Raw genomic sequence first — 19,647 nt, forward strand, 5'->3', positions numbered from 1 at the left:
CTCTGATTGATTTTCTATGGGGAAGTTTTTAGAATTTGGGTTGCTAAGCCAGAGGGCTTATTTTTAAGTATTTGGTACAGACGGCCAAATAGCCTTCCAGAGAGGGTGTGCTAATCATACTCCACTGGGGAGTGAAGGAAGGTAAAGAAAAAAGGTGAAGGAAGAAAAAAAGAGAATCGGAGGAAGAGGAAGCAGCAGCACGGTGTGGCCCTGGCTGAGCGCCTGTGGGTGGAACAGGAAGGGGGAGGCTGCCAGGGATCTCGGGGGCCAAAGACGGTGCTGGCTGGGGTGTGACTGATGGACCAGGTGCTGTTCAAGCCCCCAGACCCCCATCCCGGTGAAGGCAGCCAGGTGGAAGTATTTGCGATGGAGGAGACCCAGATGCCCGGGGTGGGGCTGAAGCAGCCTGCATGCGTCTTGTGTGTGTCGGGGCAACCTGTGCCTTCTTATTCTAGGGACCTGGGACAGTGTTGTTGGGCCTCTCAGCGGGATCTTGTTAAAGTGTCTTTTATTTTAAAATTTCGTTTATCTAATTTTTGAATTAGGTAGTACATTTATTCTATATACTATATACATTAATTCTATCAATCATCTATCTGTCTGCCTGTCAGTCTGTCATTCTATTAATCAATCATGAAAAATCTCCCTCTTGCTCTGTACCTCATCCAACAATCAATCAATCCATTCATTTCTTCCTTTTCAAAGAAAACCATTGTAATTAGTTTATTTTATATTATTCTGGTTTTGTGATGCACATGTAAGCAAATATGGCTATAGTTTCTTTTTTTTTTTGGAAACGGAGTCTCACCTTAAGTATTCCATGCTGGAGTGCAGTGGCATGATCTTGGCTCATTGCAGCCTCCACCTCCTGGGTTCAGGCGATTCTCATGCTTCAGCCTCCCAAATAGCTGGTACTATAGGCATGTGCCACCACTCCCAGCTAATTTTTGTATTTTTAGTAGAGATGGGGTTTCGCCACACTATCCAGGCTGGTCTTGAACTTCTGACCTCAAGTGATCCACCTGCCTTGGCCTCCCAAAGTGCTGGGATTACAGGCATGAGCCACCTTGCCCGGCTGACTATAAATTTTTCTCTTTTACCTTTTAACACACATGGCTGTGCATCACACTCACTGCTCTGTGCCTTGCTTTGTTCACTTATGACTTGGAGATTGTTTCATGTCACTACCTAGAGCTATCCTCATTCTGTTTGAGAGCTGCCTAGTACTCCATTGTATGGATGGGCCATGCTTGATTTAACCTGTTCTCCATTGGCGGACACATGGGTTGTTCCAAATCCTTATGAGTTCAAGCCATGCTGCAGTGGATAGGCTCACACATATGCCATTCCTCACATGTGCAAGTTTTTCTGTAGGATAGATGTCTAGAGGTAGAACTGATAGGTGGGAATATGCATTTGAAATTACAATAGATAGTGGCCAATTGTCCTCTGGAGGGGGCAAACTATTTTGTTTTTTCACCAGCAAAACATGAGCAGGCAGTTTTCCCATAGCCTTGCCAAGAGTGGTCTGTCAGACTTTAGAGATGTGTATGAATCTGATGGGTGAGAAATGGTATTTTGTTGGTTTTCTTTGTGTTTATTGAAGAGTGGGATGAAGCATCGTTTTATGTGACTCAAGGCCTCGCGTCTTCATTCTGTGAACTGCTTCTGCCACTCTTTGCTCTTTGTTCCATTGGATTGGATCGTCGGTCTCTCTTCTTTCCCTACTCTTCTCTTTGCTAACACAACGGACAAATCCCGGCACTCAGCCCTGTGCCCAGCCCTGTGTGGCCTTTGTCTGGGGCTCTTTTTTACAGGGAGGAGGGGGAAGGTGGGGGCAGGGGCCAGCGCTGGGTGGACCAGGAATGGAGACATCATCCTCACCCCTGGGGTCCTGAAGTCTCTGATTTAAGTCAGATGCACGTTAAATGAGATAATGCACATAAAATACTTAGCACAATGCAGAGCTTATCATAGTAAATGCTCTGAAAAGGCTGCTCATTATTTTCATGTGTAGAACATGGAAATTGACCAGGATCTGTGTATCTGAAACTGAGTCTTTACATGCTGCCCCTGTGTGTAGGTACAGGATGCCCTGGGATTGTCTAAGGTGCCTGGTGTTCCCCATGGACTCCAAGGCCAGGGCTGGCCAGTGAGCTGCTCATTTGGATCTGGTTTCCACTCCTGTGAGGTTTCTTGTTTGCAAAAAGCCTGGTCTTTAGGGCAGGGCTGGTCGGAGGCAGACTGTGGCTTATAGGGTTTCTATCTTCACTGAATTTTCTTTCACTCTTCAACACCTGTGCATGGCTCCCCTCCCCCATCTCTGATCTCCTAGGGCTCACAGTCTTCCTACATGGTGAATGATCTGGGCTAGTGGTCAAAAGAGCCCCCTGGGCCATAAAGGCCTCTGGGAAAGCCAGTGTGGACTGGATTCAGGGCCCCCACATTTAGGGTCATGGCCATAATGGGAAGTATGGAGGGGGATTTTCAGCCAGAGGTGTGGCTTTTTAAGGGTAGAAGGGCTGTGGCATTCAGACAACCTATCCCACCCTTACCCACTCCCCAGCTCTGGGTCTGACCTTCCATTGAGCTTCGTCTCTGCCAAGATTCCCTGTGTCTGAGCCCCCTGCACTAGGCCCCGACCGCAGGGTCTTACACCTAGCCCTAAGGGTAGCAGGCATGGCAGAGAATGGCCACTGCCTGGCATGGAATCTCCGAGGGGAGCCCAGAGTTCCCATGGAGCTCGGTCCACTTGTTCCCTCCCTGTGACTTCTAGCTCTGCAGCAAGATCTTGGAGAAGACGGCCAACCCTCAGTGGAACCAGAACATCACACTGCCTGCCATGGTGAGTCCCCCACCCCCAGCACACCCAAGGAGGTCCCGGAAGGTTCAGGGCTCCTGCCTCCCCAGCATCCGCTGGCTAGGGGTGGGGAGGGGCTGTTCTTTCTTCAAAAGGACTCTTCTCTCAACATGCCTTTATTCCCTCCTCAGTTTCCCTCCATGTGCGAAAAAATGAGGATTCGAGTCATCGACTGGTGAGTTCTGAGTCTTGGAGTCTTTAGTGCGGGCTGTCCTGAGGGGGCACTGGGTCCTTCAGTTCCATTCGGCTAGTGACTGGTAGTGAGAGTGTGAGGGAGGAGTTTCAGGAGAGGTAATATCCCCTGGGGGTAGCCAGGGATGGAGAGGGCAAGGGCAGTTCCTGGGAAGCTTATTCACACCTGCTTGCTGGGAGGTAGGCAGATAAGGAGGACCAGCTGGGATTGGCTGTGAGGAATCATCTCTGAGGGCAGGAGGAGCTGGGAAGCTTCCTGGAGGAGGTGGGGCAGGTGAAGGCCCGGCAGGAGGGGTGGGGTTTTGCTAAGCTCAGGATGAGGACATTCCAGTGAGGAGAGGCTCACAAACCAAGGTGAGGGGCTGGAAAGAGCAGAGCTTCGGGGAGGATGGGCTGCGGTGCCGGCCTGGGGTGGTGGGATGAAAAGGTGGCGTCCCCAGGCTGGAGGAGTAGACCAGATTGCCTGAGCAGGGGACACTACGGCAGCTGTGCAGCAGGTGAGGACAGCAGCCCGCGGGCATCTTAGAAAGATCACAGCATCTATACTTGTTGAGCACCTACTATACACCAGACCCGGTTCCCAGCAAGCACCCTACATGAGTCATCTCATCTGACCATCAACTCACCGACATCATTCACAGATGAGAAGCAGGTTGGGAAAGATTGAGTGACCTGCCCGAGCTGACAGCTAGCTGGAAAGTAGTTGAGGCCAGGCTCGAACCCAAGCCTGCTGTTTCCAAAGCCTGTGTTCTTAACCACGAGCCCATGCCACCTCCTGCTAGTTGAGGGGAGCTCTCTCACACTGGAGGGGAACATTCGGGGTCCACATGTGTGATCTCAGGGCTCTGGGCTTCCCAAAAAGAGAAAGTTGTCCTTTCTTTGCCCCCAAGAAGTCTTGGCTGTGTGGTTCCCCAGCGTGTTCTCCTTTGGTCTCATGCCCATGACACCCCCAACCAGGAGGATAATGAGAGACTAGGGAAAAACCCCCAGGCCACAGAGCCATTAAGCTGTGTGCCAGTTCCCCAGGCCTAAAGAAAACAGCTTGTGAGAATTAGAGGAGAGGAAAGAGGGCCGCCAGGATGGCCTGCGAGGGAGAGGCTGCGAGGGCAGTGACCACGGGTATGTACCGCGGGGAAGCGGTTTGGAGGAAATGTGTGCTTTACATCCCAGAATGATCTCTTCATCTCAGCTCTCCATGCGTGCACTCCAACTGCGCGCGATGATCTGTGCGTGTCCCCAAGTGTTTGCGCATGTGGACATGTGTGGGTGCGGCTCTCTCCTCTGTTGTGGACGTGTCTGGCCCGAGTCCGGGTGAGCTGTGTCAAAGGCATCAGCATACTGTACAATCCAAACACATTACAGAATCTGGTGGTTGCATCTCTGGTTTGGGTTGAAGTGGCATTTTTATTGTGAGTCTATTTTCAGACTTGCTGTATTTTCCAAAAGCAACCCCAAGCCCCAAAACCCAACTCTTGGCCAGAAAGCATTCTGCTGCTTCAAGTTCCTCTCCAGAAGAGTGCTTTCTTCCCAGAAAATGCAGATAAGCTCTTGTTATTACCTGAATCCTGGAAATAGGATATAGTCCATATGGCCTTTTCTCTGTAACTTAATCTTCCATTTAATTCTGCAGAAATTCCTTTTTCATTAAAAAACCAAACAGAAAAAAAAACCCCAAACCACCCCCTACCTCCATAAAGCAAAATCTCTCTCCTCCTACTCTCCTTACCTCCTCTCTCAATTCAGAGAAGGCCAGAGGTCAGAAGTCCAATTCCTTTTCAAGTGCTGGTCTTTTCTAGGGTTTGGTCATGAAGATAGCGTACAAATCCCATCAACTGTCAGTCATCTGGTGTTAATCTCATTGTAAAATATTCCAGGAAATTTTTACTTTCCAGTTCTTTTTTTTTTTGGATGGAGTTTCTCTCTTGTCGCCCAGGCTGGAGTGCAATGGCTCGATCTTGGCTCACTGCAACCTCTGCCTCCCATATTCAAATGATTCTCCTGCCTCAGCCTCCTGACTAGCAGGGATTATAGGCATGCACCGCCATGCCTGGCTAATTTTCGTATTTGTAATAGAAACGGGGTTCCACCATGTTGGCCAGGCAGGTCTTGAATTCCAGACCTCAGGTGATCCACCCACCTCGGCCTTCCAAAGTGCTGGGATTACAGGCATCAGCTACCGTGCTCGGCTTCCCTGTTCTTATTAACATCATTCACCTGGAAAAATGATGATCTGTGCTTGACAATTCATTCTTTCTAATGTAGCGCCGGTGATGGAAAACTTTAAAATCAAAGCTTAATCACCTCCCTGGGAAATACAAAGAGGAAGGAACAGCAGAGATTGGGCAGAGATTAGGGTACCTCACAGGGTTAGGATTTCAAAGAAAAATCAAAGCACCATGCCAGGGTGTGCCTTTCACAGTGGGACTAGGATGTGTCGTCTGAAGCTGCACATGGCTAAATGACTCACAGCAGGGGCACCAAGAAGAAGGGGAAAATACACAGGAGAAACTTCCTGAAGGAGACGGGTCCTGCACAGTCCAGTGTCTCTTAGCCTCTGCACCATTTGCATTTGGAACTAGAATATTCTTTGTTGCGGGGGTTCTCGACCTAGTGGTTTTGACCCCAGGTCTAGCCTACCTGGGAAGCAGCAGGTGGCTGGAATCAAAGCTCTGGTTTCCATGTCAGCATGTCTGGCCTCAAATCCCAGCTTTGCTATCTTGGCGAATTATTTAACCTTCTCAGCCTCAGCTTTCTCATCTGAATTTGGTGCTAATTGTACCTACCTGATAGTGCTGATGTGAGGTTGAGTGGGTTAAATCACTTGATGGTTTTAGCATAGTGTTTGGCTCTTAGTAGGTGCTCAATAAATGTTAGCTATTACTGCTTATTATTATCAAGGGAGGCAGGAGTGGGGTTCAGAGGGAGGGTCTGCACAGGATGCAGTCGGCTAATAGGTGAATCAATCAGTTAGCCTCCTTGAGCTCCTACCCACTGTCCCCTACGCTGGTTGGGGAGCCGAGAAACGTCCCCCAGAAGCAGGCCCTGTGCCGTGCAGGAGCACTGGACCAGGAATCAGGATGCCAGGGCTTCCGTCCTGGTCTTGCCCTCCCTCCCCTGAGAACCTTAGGCAAGTACCTACATGGCTTTGAGCCTCAGCTTTCTCCTTGGTGCAACAGAGATAATAATAAAAGTGCCTATTTCTCAAGGCTGTGTGAGCCTCCTGAGTGATAAAGGCTAAAACTGCTCCATTACATACAAAGTCAGATACAAAAAGGAATTATGTATTACCATTGGCTACTGCGAGACTGTGGCCTTGGAGATAGTTTCTTCCTGGTCACCTAGTTTTCTCCTTGATCTGAACATTTCTTTAGCTCCTGGAGCCTCTCAGCTCTTGCTGGGTCTGGGAATCTGGTTCCCTGAGCAGTCTCCCCAATTCCTGGCCCTGCCTCCTTGCCTCTGGCCTCCTCCCTGTCAGCCTGCAGATGTGTCTACAGATATCCAGGCTGGCGCCCCAGGCTTGGTTGGCTAATGGGATGCTGGTGGTTGGCGAGATGAACTAGTTCCCTCTTGGAGAGTCTTGGTGAAGCCTTCTGTGCAGACTCTTCATCCCTGGGATTACCAGGCCTCAGTGACATACCAAAGTAAAGACCAGGAGCCTCCCCCACCCCGCCCCAATGTGTCACTGAGGCTGCACCCTTCCTGAGTGGGCTGTGGCCTGCAGTTCCTTTCCTGTATTCAGGCCCTCTCTGCTCCCTTGTTCTAGGGACCGCCTCACTCACAATGACATCGTGGCTACCACCTACCTGAGTATGTCGAAAATCTCTGCTCCTGGAGGAGAAATAGAAGGTATGTTCCCCCTTCGTTCTGCCCTTTGGCCCCCTGTGCTCTCCCCTGTCCCACTTCTATCCAGCTTACACCTCTAGTTTTGAGAGTTTGCAGAAAAGGGGAGATTATAAGGCCTTTGTTTCCAATTTTTCACTGAGAAGGGCTCTGGCAATGAAAGCGATGTCTTGCAGACATTTAGGGTTCTCTACACTTGGATTGTGGGATATGTCACTGAACGGTACAAGGGGGATAATTCCCTCCTGCAGATAGTATTGACTGGCAGTGGCCAGGCCATCCATTAGGTCCTGCATTGGCCGACTATGCTCTAGCAGTTTCAACAGCTATTGAAAGAGCTCTCATTGGTCTATTAAAAAAGTAACTGATCATCATTTTGTAAATTTTTTTTTTTGAGATGGAGTCTTGCTCCCATCACACAGGCTGGAGTGCAGTGGCACAATCTCAGCTCACTGCAATCTCCACCTCCCCGGTTCAAGTGATTCTCTTGCCTCAGCCTCCCAAGCAGCTGGGATTACAGGTGTGCACCACCACGCCCGGCTAACTTTTTTTTGGTATTTTTAGTAGAGATGGGCTTTCGCCAGGTTGGCTAGGGTGGTCTTGAACTCCCGACCTCAGGTGATCCACCCATCTCGGCCTCCCCAAGTGCTAGGATTACGGGTGTAAGCCACTGCACCTGGTCATAAAATTTTAAATAAAGAAACAATCTGAAAGAAGAATATAAAATTTACCTGAAATTACCCATAATTCCACCCCTCCAGACAAGAACTATTAGCACTCCGAGACCTTTCTGTATATATGTATGTAGGTATATATGTATATATCTGTACATGTGTGTAAGATGTGTATATATAACATATGGATATGTGTATATATACATTAGAACTAATTATTTTGAAAATTGCTTTTTGACACTTGACAATACAACGTGGATATCTTTTCATGTTATTAAATGTTCTTCTATAATACAATTTTAAATGAATACACATATTCCATTGTGTGACTGTATCATGATCCACCTTAACTAGTTAATAATGAATATGTAGGTGTTTTCAAATGTTTCCACATTAAAAGCAACTAAATTGGCAGTGAATATTTCTGTAGTTGAATATTCATGCAAGTCATGAGTTTCCTTTTGGGTAAATACCTACAATTGGAATTGCTGTGTGAAAGGATTTCAACATTGTTAAGGCTTTTGGTATATATCAAAACTGCCCTTCAAAAAAGCCTGGACTACTTTATACTCTCATCATGCCCCTAAGCTTCTTTTGCCATACCTTCCCAACACAGGGTAAAATAATAATAATAAAAAAGAACTTTGTTAATTTGATAGGTGAAAATGGTATTTCATTGTTGCCTTAATTTTCATTTTATTGATAGCTGGTGAAGTTGACCGATGTCAACTTGAAAGTATTTAAATAATTATATTTATATATAACATATGTTTATATAATTTATATTCATTCTATTATAAATGTCCTATTTAAGTTCTTGGTCCATATGAGGGGATGTTTATATTTTTCTCATAGTTTTGTAAGAGTTCTGTGTATATATATGGATATTAACTTTTCCTCTGTCATACATGTAGTGAATAATTCTTGTTGGTTTTATTTTACCAATTAATAGTTTTTGACCTATAGCAATTTAGAATTTTTATGTAGCCAAATCTGTTAGTCTTTTCCTTAGGGAATAAGGCAGGGATCTAACATTACTTTTTTCAAAATTGTTCTTTGGTGATACAAACACTGTGTTTTGAGTAATCTTTTCCCTATATTGTGAAATGCTGCCTTTATCACCTACTAAATTCCTAAATGTGTTCTTGGGCCTGTTTCTCTATTATCTTCAATTGGTGTGTCTGCTTATTATTTCTTTGGTTTTGATATCTGGGTTATGCTGGCTCTGTAAAATTAATTGTAAAGATTTAAAGTCTTCTCTAACATCTGGAACAGTTTATATAACATAAGAATACAGTCTTTTGTGGGTTTGAAATAATTCACCCATAAAACCATATGGGCTGGGTGCCCTTTTTGAGTGGGTATAGTAATAGCTCTTTAAAAACTTTTCAATTTCTCCTGTGATGATTATTATTTTTAGTTTGTTGCTTTTACTCTAGTCAATTTTGATAATTTATATTTTCCTAGAAAAGCATCCATTACATTGAGGTCTAATTTATTTACATAGTGTTGTACAGAGCAAATTTTGATAATTTAAATCTTTATCTCTACCTGTGGTATTTTCCTTTTTTCTTATTTCTAATGCAATGTATTTGAGTTTTTCTTTTTTCTTGATTAGCCTGGTTAGAAATTTATTTTAAAACTTTGTTGGACTTTTAATCTTTGTACTCTTTAACTCTCTTTAGACTTATTTTATTGTTTTCTTCTTTAACTTTCTAGCTGCTTGTGTTTAAACATTTCCTATTTAAATAATGAAAGTATTGTCTCTGCCTTATATGTCATGCTCAAACCCTAAGTTTCAGCAGACCCTAAGGTTATATTTAGTTACATTTTTTTACATTTAAATATTTGATCTATTTTGATTTTCGTGTATTTTCTGAGAGCAGTCTGATTTGATTCTTTTATCGTCTATTTTTTTCCTGACTAGATGTTGCTCATAGGAATTTATCTTTTTTCTTATAGTTTAGAAAATTATTTTGATCTATCTTGGTACAGGACACTTTCCATTGAATTTTGTCTGAGACATGATGAATTCTTAAATCTGAGTTGAGGAATGTTTTTAAAAGATTCTGACATTATGCCGTGGACAGCTGAAGGCAGAGTGGGGGAGAGCTGCAGCTCTCAACCGGCCAACTTGGGTTCAAATGCTCTTGGCTCTGCTTCTTTGTAACTGAGTTGCTCCAGTTTCCGTAAAACAGGGCTCTTACAAGTCCCAGCCCTCATGAGGTGGTTGTAAAAATCCTGAGATTATGAAGGTAAGGTTCTTATAGTGTCTGGTACACAATAACCCTAAAGCAACATTTGCTGTCTATTGTCATTAAGATGGGCTTTCTATGTTGCTAATCTGATTTTTTTCTGTACCAATTCTGCCTTTTCCTGCTTCATATGTGGTTTAAAATGGACTATTACATTTGTGACTTTTTGTCAACCCTTCTTTTTCCCCTGTCACTCCTTTTATATTTTCCTTTACTTCTTTGCTCCTTGTCTGTTCTCCCGGAAGTTCTGCCTTGTTCCACAAAAGCTACATCTTCTTGTACTCTACCGAGGATTCCAAATCATTTTCTGCGATATGCAGGTGAACGCCTTCCTGAATCTTATGGACGTGGTTTCCATATCCTGGTTGGCTCTCTGCCCTCTCCCTGCTTTATTCAGTTTCCCGCAAGCTCTGTTTAGTGTTGGTGTCTCCCACAGACACGGCGTGTGGGTCCCTCTCTGTCCATCCATCTCCTCGGACCTTTAGCTGGAGGACAGGTTAACGTGCCCAGTTCCTGGCAGACTCTATCCAGTGCTCTTGAAGTTGGTGATTGTCTCCAGAGTCTAGATCTCTAGGAGAATCTCTACTTCTTCTTCTTCTAGAAGAGGAGACTGGAGGAGATGCCATCTTAAAAAAAGTTACCTTTTTTTTTTTTTGAGATGGAGTCTTGCTCTTTCCGCTCAGGCTGGAATGCAGTGGCGTGATTTTGGTTCACTGCAACCTCTGCCTCCTAGATTCAAGTGATTCTCTGCCTCAGCCTCCCGAGTAGCCAGGATTACAGGTGCCCACCACTACACCTGGAGAATTTTTTGTGCTTTTAGTAGAGATGGGGTTTCACCATGTTGGCCAGGCTGGTCTTGAACTCTTGACCTCAGGTGATCCACCCGCATCGGCCTCCCAAATGTTACATTATTTTTAAGCAAGACATTGTTACCTTAGATTCCAGCTGCTTGATGTCCTCATGTCCTTCCATAAATGTCGGCAGCTATCAGAGGCGTATACCTGACATTGTTCTTCATTCACTTCATTCTTTCAGGAGATGTTTATTGAGCATATGCCTCGTGCCAGGGGCTGGGCGTAGAGGATTGAACAAAATATTCTTGTTCTCGCCCTCAGGGAACTTACAGTCCTGGCAGGCGACAAACAAGTAAACAAGTAAAAATGTGGGTATAAGTTGTGTTAAGTGCCCTGGAAGAAAAGGATGTGCATAATGAAAGAGAGTAACAGAGGAAGGGACACCTGTTTCCACCTGGTGGAGTCAAGGAAGACTTCTAGGAGGAGTCTTAGGCCGCCAGAGGGGAAGCCACCGGCATGTGAGGAGTAGGTAGGAAGGAGTTCAAGGCAGAGGTGATGACATGTTCCAAGGCCATGTGGCAAGAAAGAAACGACAAGACTGGTTTGGCTGAGTTCTCTGAAACATTTAAAGAGCAACTTTTGGCTGGGTGCGGTGGCTCACGCCTATAATCCTAGTATTTTAGGAGGCGGAGGCAGGTGGATTGCCTGAGTTCAGGAGTTCGAGACCAGCTTGGGCAACACGGCGAAACCCCATCTCTACTAAAATACAAAAAATTAGCCGAGTGTGGAGACAGGCGCCTGTAATCCCAGCTACTGGGAGGCTGAGATAGGAGAATCCCTTGAACCTGAGAGGCGGAGGTTGCAGTGATCAGCGATAGCGCCAGTGCACTCCAGCCTGGGCATCAGAGCGAGACTCTGGCTCAAAAAACAAAACAACAAAACAAAAAGCAACTTTTAATTGTAGAAAATGTCAAGGACGCACACAAGGAATTGTACAATGAGCTCCCAGGCCCTCCCTGAGCTTCCACATATAGCTGCTCTCTGCCTTCTGATTTCCTTGTTGGGACGTAGGGCTAGTGGATACGCAGAAACCACGTTCCCGCAGGCACTGCGAACCTGCTCTTCCTGCCCCAGCCCCTCCCTTCCTTGCTGTGGGAACAACCTATTCCGGGATGTGGCCCCTTCACTAATAGCTGTTCAGGTAATTTCTGTGAAAGTAGAGAGATTTGGGGGCGGTAATGCAGAGAGAGGGTCACCTCTCAGGTCAGCACTCTTGGTATGAAAGGAACCTCGTCTTCAGTTTTCTGATTGGCGCTGTCCCTGTCTTTCAATCCAGGGCAGACACTGGTGGAGGCACAGTGTGACATTTCTGTTTTCCGACAGCCGTATCTCATTAGGCTGCAGCCATGCCTGCCACCAGTCCCCCCACCCCGCCCCCCGCCCCATGGAGAGTTCGTATCCTCCGACCCGACTTCATTTCTATTCTGTGTGAGCCCTCACCTTTCTCTGTTGTCCGCACGAGTGTGTTGATGGAAGGTGAGAAAGATGTTATGTGGCCACTAGATGGCGCTCAGGTCACGGGCAACCCCACGAGCTTCGGGAGGCATTCAAAGTAGGGACCACTTTCCATCACAGATGGTTCTGGAAATAAACGAGAATCTTCTTGCAACCAGCTAACCGGTTTTGAATATGCAGTTAAATAGCTTGATCTAAGTGACAGTAAAAGAGTTAAATTCGTGCGTCCAACTGGAGCTGTCCTCGCTGGCTCTCGGACTCTCCTGTCCCGTTCCTGCAGCGGTGGGTCCCTTTCTGGGGCCAGGGCCTCTGTCTGGCCCTGAGGTCGGGCCCTTGCCTGGCTCCGGCCAAGCCTCCCCCACTTGTCTGCGGCCCCCACGGATCGCGACGCTCCGACTTTCCTTTCAGCCCTTTCATGTTGTTTCCCCACGTTGTGGGCTTCCAGCCCCTCGGGGCGGTAGACAACAGTGCTATTTCCTCACTGCTCTCAAAGCCCAAATGAAACTGAACTGTAAAAACAAGTTCTTTCTCTGTATTTCCCCGCCTCAGGGTTCACCAGATGATTTGGTTCAACTAGGAGTTTTTGTTTTTCTGTTTTTGTTTTTCTTTCCAGTGAGGACAAGACCTAACGCTAACCTCTTAGACACCTCTGCCCGCAAGTTTGCCTGGGCACACTAGAGTGTTCCTTGGACCCTGTGCTCTGAAGTATTAAGCAAGAATTTTGTTTTTTAAAAAAGAGTGCTTTCCTTAGAAGCTGTAGGTCTTTTGAAAGGTAACAGGCACAGGATCTCTGTGAAACTTATAGATTCTTTGATAACTTTATACATAGGAAACTCATGCTCCATAAATAGCACTTGTATCCTAGGGTTTTCCATAGCTAAAAAATCCAAAGTTAGTTTCCTTTTGTCTCTGGAATGTAGATGATGCTGATTTCCCAGCAGTTTTCAGTTTCTCCTCTCGCCTGGCGCAAGCGAGAGTCAGGCAGCCAGCCGCCATGGGCTTGGGGATGTGCCGAGAGGCAGAGGGAGCTGGCAGGGCAGACCCAAGGTGACGACCTCAGCTTCTTCACGCGCATCCTGGGGGCTGTGTGCAGGGCTGGGACGTCCTGCTCTCTAACTAGGTGAGGCAGCTGGGCTTCACTGCTCAGGCCAAAGAACCGGGAGCATTCATCTGTGCTTTGGATTTCCACAGCCCCAGCTCCCTGACTGAGGGAAGACACAATAAAACAAACACTTGTGTTTTGGCAGAAGGGTGATGAGGACTAAATAGAGGCTTTGTCTTGGGTGGCTTCACTGGTCAATGTGCCCTGGAGCTGTCTGTGGACTTAGGGGCGAGAGAGCCGGGGATGGGCCTTCACACCCAGACTGTGATCACACTCAGAGACTGTGATCACACTCAGAGACTGTGATCCGCCCCCCAAGTCAGGAGTCATTGACCTAAGACATCAGCAGGGCTGTGTCTTATTACACATTCCCAGTGCCTCATCCTGTACCTGGTCAGGTTTGCTGAATGAACAAATAAATGAAAGAATGGATGAATTAGGCTGGGCGTGATGGCTCACACCTGTAATCCCAGCACTCTGGGAGGCCGAGGTGGGTGGATTGCCTGAGGTTCAGGAGTTCGAGACCAGCCTGGCCAACATGGTGAAACCCCATCTCTACTAAAAATACAAAAAATAGCCGGGTGTGGTGGCAGGTGCCTGTAATCTCAGCTACTTTGGATGCTGAGGCAGGAGAATTGCTTAAACCTGGGAGGCAGAGGTTGCAGTGAGCTGAGATGGCACCACTACATTCCAGCCTGGGTGTGACAGAATGAGACACTGTCTCAAAAAATAAATGAATGAATAAATAAATAAATAAATAGAAAGAATGGGTGAATCAATGAAAAGGTGTGGTTGGGAAGCAGGCTGCTCCACAGCCACCCACTTGGTCCTCTGAGCTCCCAGAGGCACGTGTTGGTCAGATGGCTGGTGGGATTAGGGGGATATCTGCATCTGGGCTGGGCACCAGTCTGCAGCCAGAATTCAAAATCAGTCTGGGTGGGAAGCCGATTTTGCCGCTGTAAGAAGCACATGGGGGTTGGAACTGTGACCTTGGCCTCATTAGCCCAAGATAACGGGCCAGGCCTGTTAGTAATCATTTAGAAGGAGCTTAAAATGGAATCTGTTTCCTTCCGGTGGTCCCGGCCACTGCGCTCCTCGGGGCTGCAGCTGTGCCTGTGTCGGCCCTCTCGCTGTTGCAGAAAGCTCCCCGTGACCAGAGCCCTGGCTCGCCCATGGAAGGAAACCGGTTTCTTCGGGTACGAAGGTGGCCATGGACTTTGATCTCTGCAGCCTTGGTGTCTGCCGGCTGGCACTCATAGCTGAGGCCTGGCTGAGGAGGGCTGGGGGGCTGGGCCGGGCCTCCTTGCTGCCTCTGCCCCGTCCTCATTCCGGACAGCCATGCTTTCTTCTCTTGTCTCCACTCTTTCTCTCTGTGTCTTGGTGCATTCTTCCTTCACAAAGTTTTCCTCAGCCCTTGACTTCTGACTGCAGTCATGGAACTAAGGGAAAAACAGGTGTTTTCTGGAGGCCAGCAACAGGAAAAGGTGAAGAAGGAAGGGAGGTAACCAGTAAGTTCACCCAGCACGCCCCGGGCAGGCACATGGCCTCAGACTGTGTTACACGTTGCTGTTGGAGGAGAATGGGAAGGTCAGATTTGGGAAGCGGAGGAAATCAGAGAGGACAGTGGAGGAAGACGGAGGGGTGTCTGCTGCCTTGGTAGCATCACGTACCTGCCTAGCGGTGAGGGACAGATTCAGAGTGCATACGTGCCAGAGCATTCCCTTCCTTGCTTCTCTTATCTCTAGACATTCCTTACCAACATTTAGGGGCGTCTTTAGATTGTGGACGGCGTCTGGCTCTGTGCTTCCCTGAAAGCGGCATGTGTCAGAAGCCAGATTCCAGTGCCTGCTGTTGTGAAAATGCAACGTAGAGCCCTCAGGGGCGATCCTGGACTTGGCCACTAGGTGGAGATGTTGTGCCTTGAAATGTCCCTGGTCCTCACACCCGATCCCAAGCGCGACCTGCCTTCAGGATTGGAGGAGTGTGGGGTGTGCCTCGCTGCCTCGCTCTGGCCCCTTTGTGTCTTCCCACCCTTCTGTTGTCTGTACTTTGTTTCCTTCGCTTATCTGGCTATCATATGAAAAAGCACATTTTCTTTTCTGAATTATTTCTTGAGTGTATTGAATCCAGTTTCGGGTCCAATTTTCAACTGGTCAGTGGAACACACAGATTGATGGGCAGGCCAGGTGGGACTCCCAGGGCTCACAGGGTGTTGGGGGCTGTGTCTCGAGGGGCTGTGATGATTTAGTTTGTGATAAATTCACAGCTGGGCAGAGGGTGGGGCCTTTGGCCACATCTGTTTCGCACCCGGGAGCTGTCTTTCTATCTGTCTGTCTGCCAGCTTTCCATCCACAGCCCGTTCACGTAACCAGTCCTCCTTCCAGCCATGCCCACCCTAACCCCTTTTCCATTTCTTTACGCTTCAGAGGAGCCTGCAGGTGCCATCAAGCCTTCGCAAGTCTCAGACCGTACGTTGCTGTCACCTTGGGGACGACCGGGGAGTGGGGCCTTGGGGTTTTGGCTGGAGGGATGAGGGTGCTGGAGGTGTGGGGGTTTTTGATTTGCCTGAAATGGGACTGAGATTCCCCCACAGCCCCTGGGCTTACCTTTGCTGTCACCTCCCAGCCTCTGTGGAATGTGTGAACCGTTCGAAATGCTTTGAGATCAATTTCCTCCCACCTCCCCAAACCCTTCCTAAGTGGGCCAGGCTTGGGCTGATGCTCAAGTGAGACTGCTCTGTCTGGTAGTAACAGAGGGTCTGGAGTGGGGCAGGCATGGGGGTCTGGAGTGGGGCAGGGGGAGTGTGAGGTGTTTCAGGGTCCAGGGGAGCCCAAGAGGAGTTAAAAACTCTTGGGGTTGACATCCCCAAAGTAAATCATAATTGAGATGATTAACGCAAATAAATAGTAATGCTCCTGTGAGCCCTTCTGCTTGGGCCTCCCACCTCTCCTGAAGGCCAGTGCCCTGTCTGTGCTGGGGTCTAGGAGAGGGAAGGTGTTGAAGTTCCTGGCTGAGAGGGGAGGTGCGGCTCCAGCCTTCTGGCCCCTCCCTGTCCTGGCCCGTTCCTCATCCCTAGGGTCTCAGAAGGGCTGGACTCACGGTGCCTGATCGTAGGTCTGGCTCAAACACTTCTGTGCTGAGGCCACTTGTTTTGCACCTGCTTTGGCCCATCCTCGTGAGGACTGACTGGGTTGTTAGAGGGTTCCCATCTCTGGCCCTGCTTTCCACCTTTGCATTTTGGAAACAACCTCTTCCCTATTCCTCTGAAAGAGACACTGTGGCATTTTAGGGTCTTCAGAGTAGGCCAGTAAAGCCCCATCTAGGAAAGTCAGCTGTGAGCTGGAAAATGATGTTAGCTAAAGAGAGCCTCCAAAAGAGGACAGAAAGGATGTAGAGAGATTTCCCCTCCTCATGAATGTAATTCTTGAACTCTCCTCTGATCTGCTCTGTTGAAAAATTGTTCTTTGCACACTGTATGTGTGGGGAGGAGATTCTGGGATGAGGCAAGGCTGTGAGGGCACGAGGCGTGTGCCTGGGGGCTGCCCCACGGAGGAGGACTGTCTAGCCGGGCTCCATCCCTGGCATCCTGGGAGTTGGTCTCTCTGATTACCAGGCTCCGGGGCCTCTTAGCCCCACCCCATTGGCTGCAGGGCCTGCCGTGCCTAGAGAAGCACAGGATGGAGAGCAGATGCGGGACTTGGGGGGTGGGGCTGGGGAGGGGCACACGCAGTGGAGGGGACCGAACCCCAGCTTTGTGTGCTGGCCAAGGGCATGAGCTTTGAGGTGACACCATTCTGGGCCCTGCCACCTTGTTATCGTGTATTTCTTTGCATCTTTGAGCCTCGGTTTCCTCATCTGTAAAATGGGACTAATAAAAACAATAAAAATATGATTGCATCTCAGCATGCTGGTGAGGAGGAAAGAGACTTAGGGGAGGGCATGAGAGCTATCGCCCATGTCGTTGTTCTTTATACGCTGACAGGAGCTGCAGCTGGTGCATGTCGGGGGAACTGAGGGCCAGGGGTGGGCTCAGGCTGGAAGGTGGCCGGGTTGAGCAATGGGAAGCCCCAGTGGGCCGACCCCTCTGATTTCCACTTATGTCTCCTAGTGGATGACCACCTGGGCTTCCTCCCCACTTTCGGGCCCTGCTACGTCAACCTCTATGGCAGTCCCAGAGAGTTCACGGGCTTCCCGGACCCCTACGCAGAGCTCAACATGGGCAAGGTGAGCTGGCTGGAGCCCTGGTAAGGGTAGGATGCCAGATGCCCAGGTCCCTCAGGAGCCCAGGCATGCATGCAGGGTCTTCCAGCCTGGCCTGGGGGCCCACGACCAGGCAGACACCCCCTCAGGGAACTCTCCATCTGCCCCTTGACTCTGCCCCTCCCCGAGTGCCAGTCTGATCCTTTCATGTTTCCGGCCCTGAAGCACCCAGGCTCTGTCTCTGTCTTTGTCTCTTGAGCTGGGTTGGCATCTGGCACTGTCCATCCAGGTGGCTTGTCATATCCCTGAACTCTCTGGCCACACTTTCTTCATCTGTGGGAGATGAGATTGGCTCAGGGACCTCCTGGGGGCCTGGGAGATGAGCCACCTGAGGGCCAGAGGGTGCCCCTTTCCTTCCCGTCCTCCCCTCTGTCTCCCCTGCTCCTGGTGACCTGACCGCCCTGGCAGGGGGAAGGTGTGGCTTATCGTGGCCGGGTTCTGCTCTCCCTGGAGACCAAGCTGGTGGAGCACAGCGAGCAGAAGGTGGAGGACCTTCCTGTGGATGACATCCTTCGGGTGGAGGTGAGGGGTGTGGCTCTGGGTGGGAGCTGGGTGTTGCGGTGGGGAAGGGCTGGCCATGCCAGAAATGACCTTGAGGTGTCATGGCAGAGGGGGGACTCAGCTCTGTGTGCATGTATTGTGCCTTTACCTCTCTGGGCCTCAGCTCTCAGCTGTAATGTGGGAGCACATCACACCTGCCCTGCCTCCCTGGAGGGACGATCAGAGGCTCAGAGAAGATAAATGAAATATTTCAAAAGTCTAAAGCTTGATGCAAAATAGATGTGATTTTATAATAATAATGTAAGGATAGCTATTAATCAAATAGGCACTGACCATGTACCAGGCACTGTGCTACAGACACTCCTGACGTTATTGACTCCTCCCAGTGCCATGAGGTGGCTGCCGTTATTATTATTATCCCCATTTCACAGATGAAGAAACAGACTCACATATATCAGAGCAATATATGGTAGAGCTGGCCCTTATGTCCAGGAGGCAGCGGTGCGGAGTCTGTGTGGCGCTTTAAGCTCTTACGGTGGTGAGATGGCTCTGGTTTGAATCCTGGCTCTAGCACTTACTGGTTGCATCAGTTTCCCTATCTGGAAAGTGGGGGTAATAATTATACTTATAAGATGGTTGTGAGAATTAAGGAAATTAATACACCTCTACAGTAAGCACTTACTAAGTGCTGGCTGTTGCTACTATTTACATTCTCCTGACACCTAATTGTCTGAGCCCTCTTCTCTCAATCATAGGATTGAGTTCCTGCCCTGTCCCTACCCTGTGCCCAGTGCCTGGAGGGGACAACGAGACCCTTTCATCCCAGGCACATGACAGTGGCAGCCCGTGTACCCTGCAGAGCTGGCTGCTGGTGGACGACCCTGAGTGGCGTGGGGCAGGAGCTCTGGGCAGTTGCCTGGTGGCTTAGAGCTTTCAGCGCCTCTGAATGGTAGACAAGGTCAGGGTTGCCCCTAGGGGCCATGGTAGACCCCACTCCGCTGAGGTGGTGGTGCCCTTGCTGCTGGTTTGGATTAGGGGGCAGCTTGACCTCGGAGGAGCATCTCTTATTAGGGAAACGTGGCCAGACACACACAGACCTGGAGAGAGCTTGTTCAGTTAGCAGTGAAATCCGGATGCTGTTTCTTTCTTGGGCTATTTGCCACCCGGCAGTCTACCCAGGAGCCATCGGGTGCTGGTTATGGCCAGGGCCTGCCAGACACATGTCCCTTCCCCAGCCTGGGTGGCTTTCTTTGCTCCTCCTGTGACCCTCTGGCCCACTCTCTGCCCTCAGAAGTACCTTCGGAGGCGCAAGTACTCCCTGTTTGCGGCCTTCTACTCGGCCACCATGCTGCAGGATGTGGATGACGCCGTCCAGTTCGAGGTCAGCATCGGGAACTACGGGAACAAGTTCGATACGACCTGCCTGCCGCTGGCCTCCACCACTCAGTACAGCCGCGCGGTGTTTGACGGTGAGGCAGCGTTCCTGGCTGGGACCTCGATGACAGGATTATAGGGCAGGGGGCCGCAGCTCTGTGGAAAGCTGCCGGAGGCTACTTAAAGGCCCAGGCCCTAACAAACCTGTTCCAGGCCTCTCCTTGCTCCTCTCCAGGCAAGGGGCCTGGCCGCTGGTGCCCATAGGTGCGGCTCCTGGGAC

The 19,647-nt window shown here is 49.1% G+C and overlaps 1 protein-coding gene across 17 annotated transcripts in view; it reads left to right on the forward strand.

The window, feature by feature from the left end:
• Positions 1–19,647, forward strand: part of DYSF (dysferlin) — a 235,298-nt gene that overhangs the window by 79,663 nt on the left and 135,988 nt on the right. For 9 of the 17 annotated variants that reach the window (XM_012475624.3, XM_012475626.3, XM_012475633.2 and 6 more), the window contains 7 exons: positions 2,777–2,845; positions 2,992–3,035; positions 6,816–6,898; positions 15,659–15,700; positions 17,341–17,456; positions 17,901–18,014; positions 19,285–19,462. In XM_012475624.3, the coding sequence (XP_012331047.2) occupies positions 2,777–2,845; positions 2,992–3,035; positions 6,816–6,898; positions 15,659–15,700; positions 17,341–17,456; positions 17,901–18,014; positions 19,285–19,462 (646 nt within the window). The remainder of the gene's footprint in view (positions 1–2,776; positions 2,846–2,991; positions 3,036–6,815; positions 6,899–15,658; positions 15,701–17,340; positions 17,457–17,900; positions 18,015–19,284; positions 19,463–19,647) is intronic. The other 8 variants (XM_012475622.3, XM_012475629.3, XM_012475631.3 and 5 more) reach the window with 1 other exon arrangement.

The sequence above is a fragment of the Aotus nancymaae genome, unplaced genomic scaffold (assembly GCF_030222135.1).
Source record: "Aotus nancymaae isolate 86718 unplaced genomic scaffold, 86718_ANA_hifiasm-v0.15.2.pri h1tg000057l, whole genome shotgun sequence".
NCBI classification, from domain to species: domain Eukaryota; kingdom Metazoa; phylum Chordata; class Mammalia; order Primates; family Aotidae; genus Aotus; species Aotus nancymaae.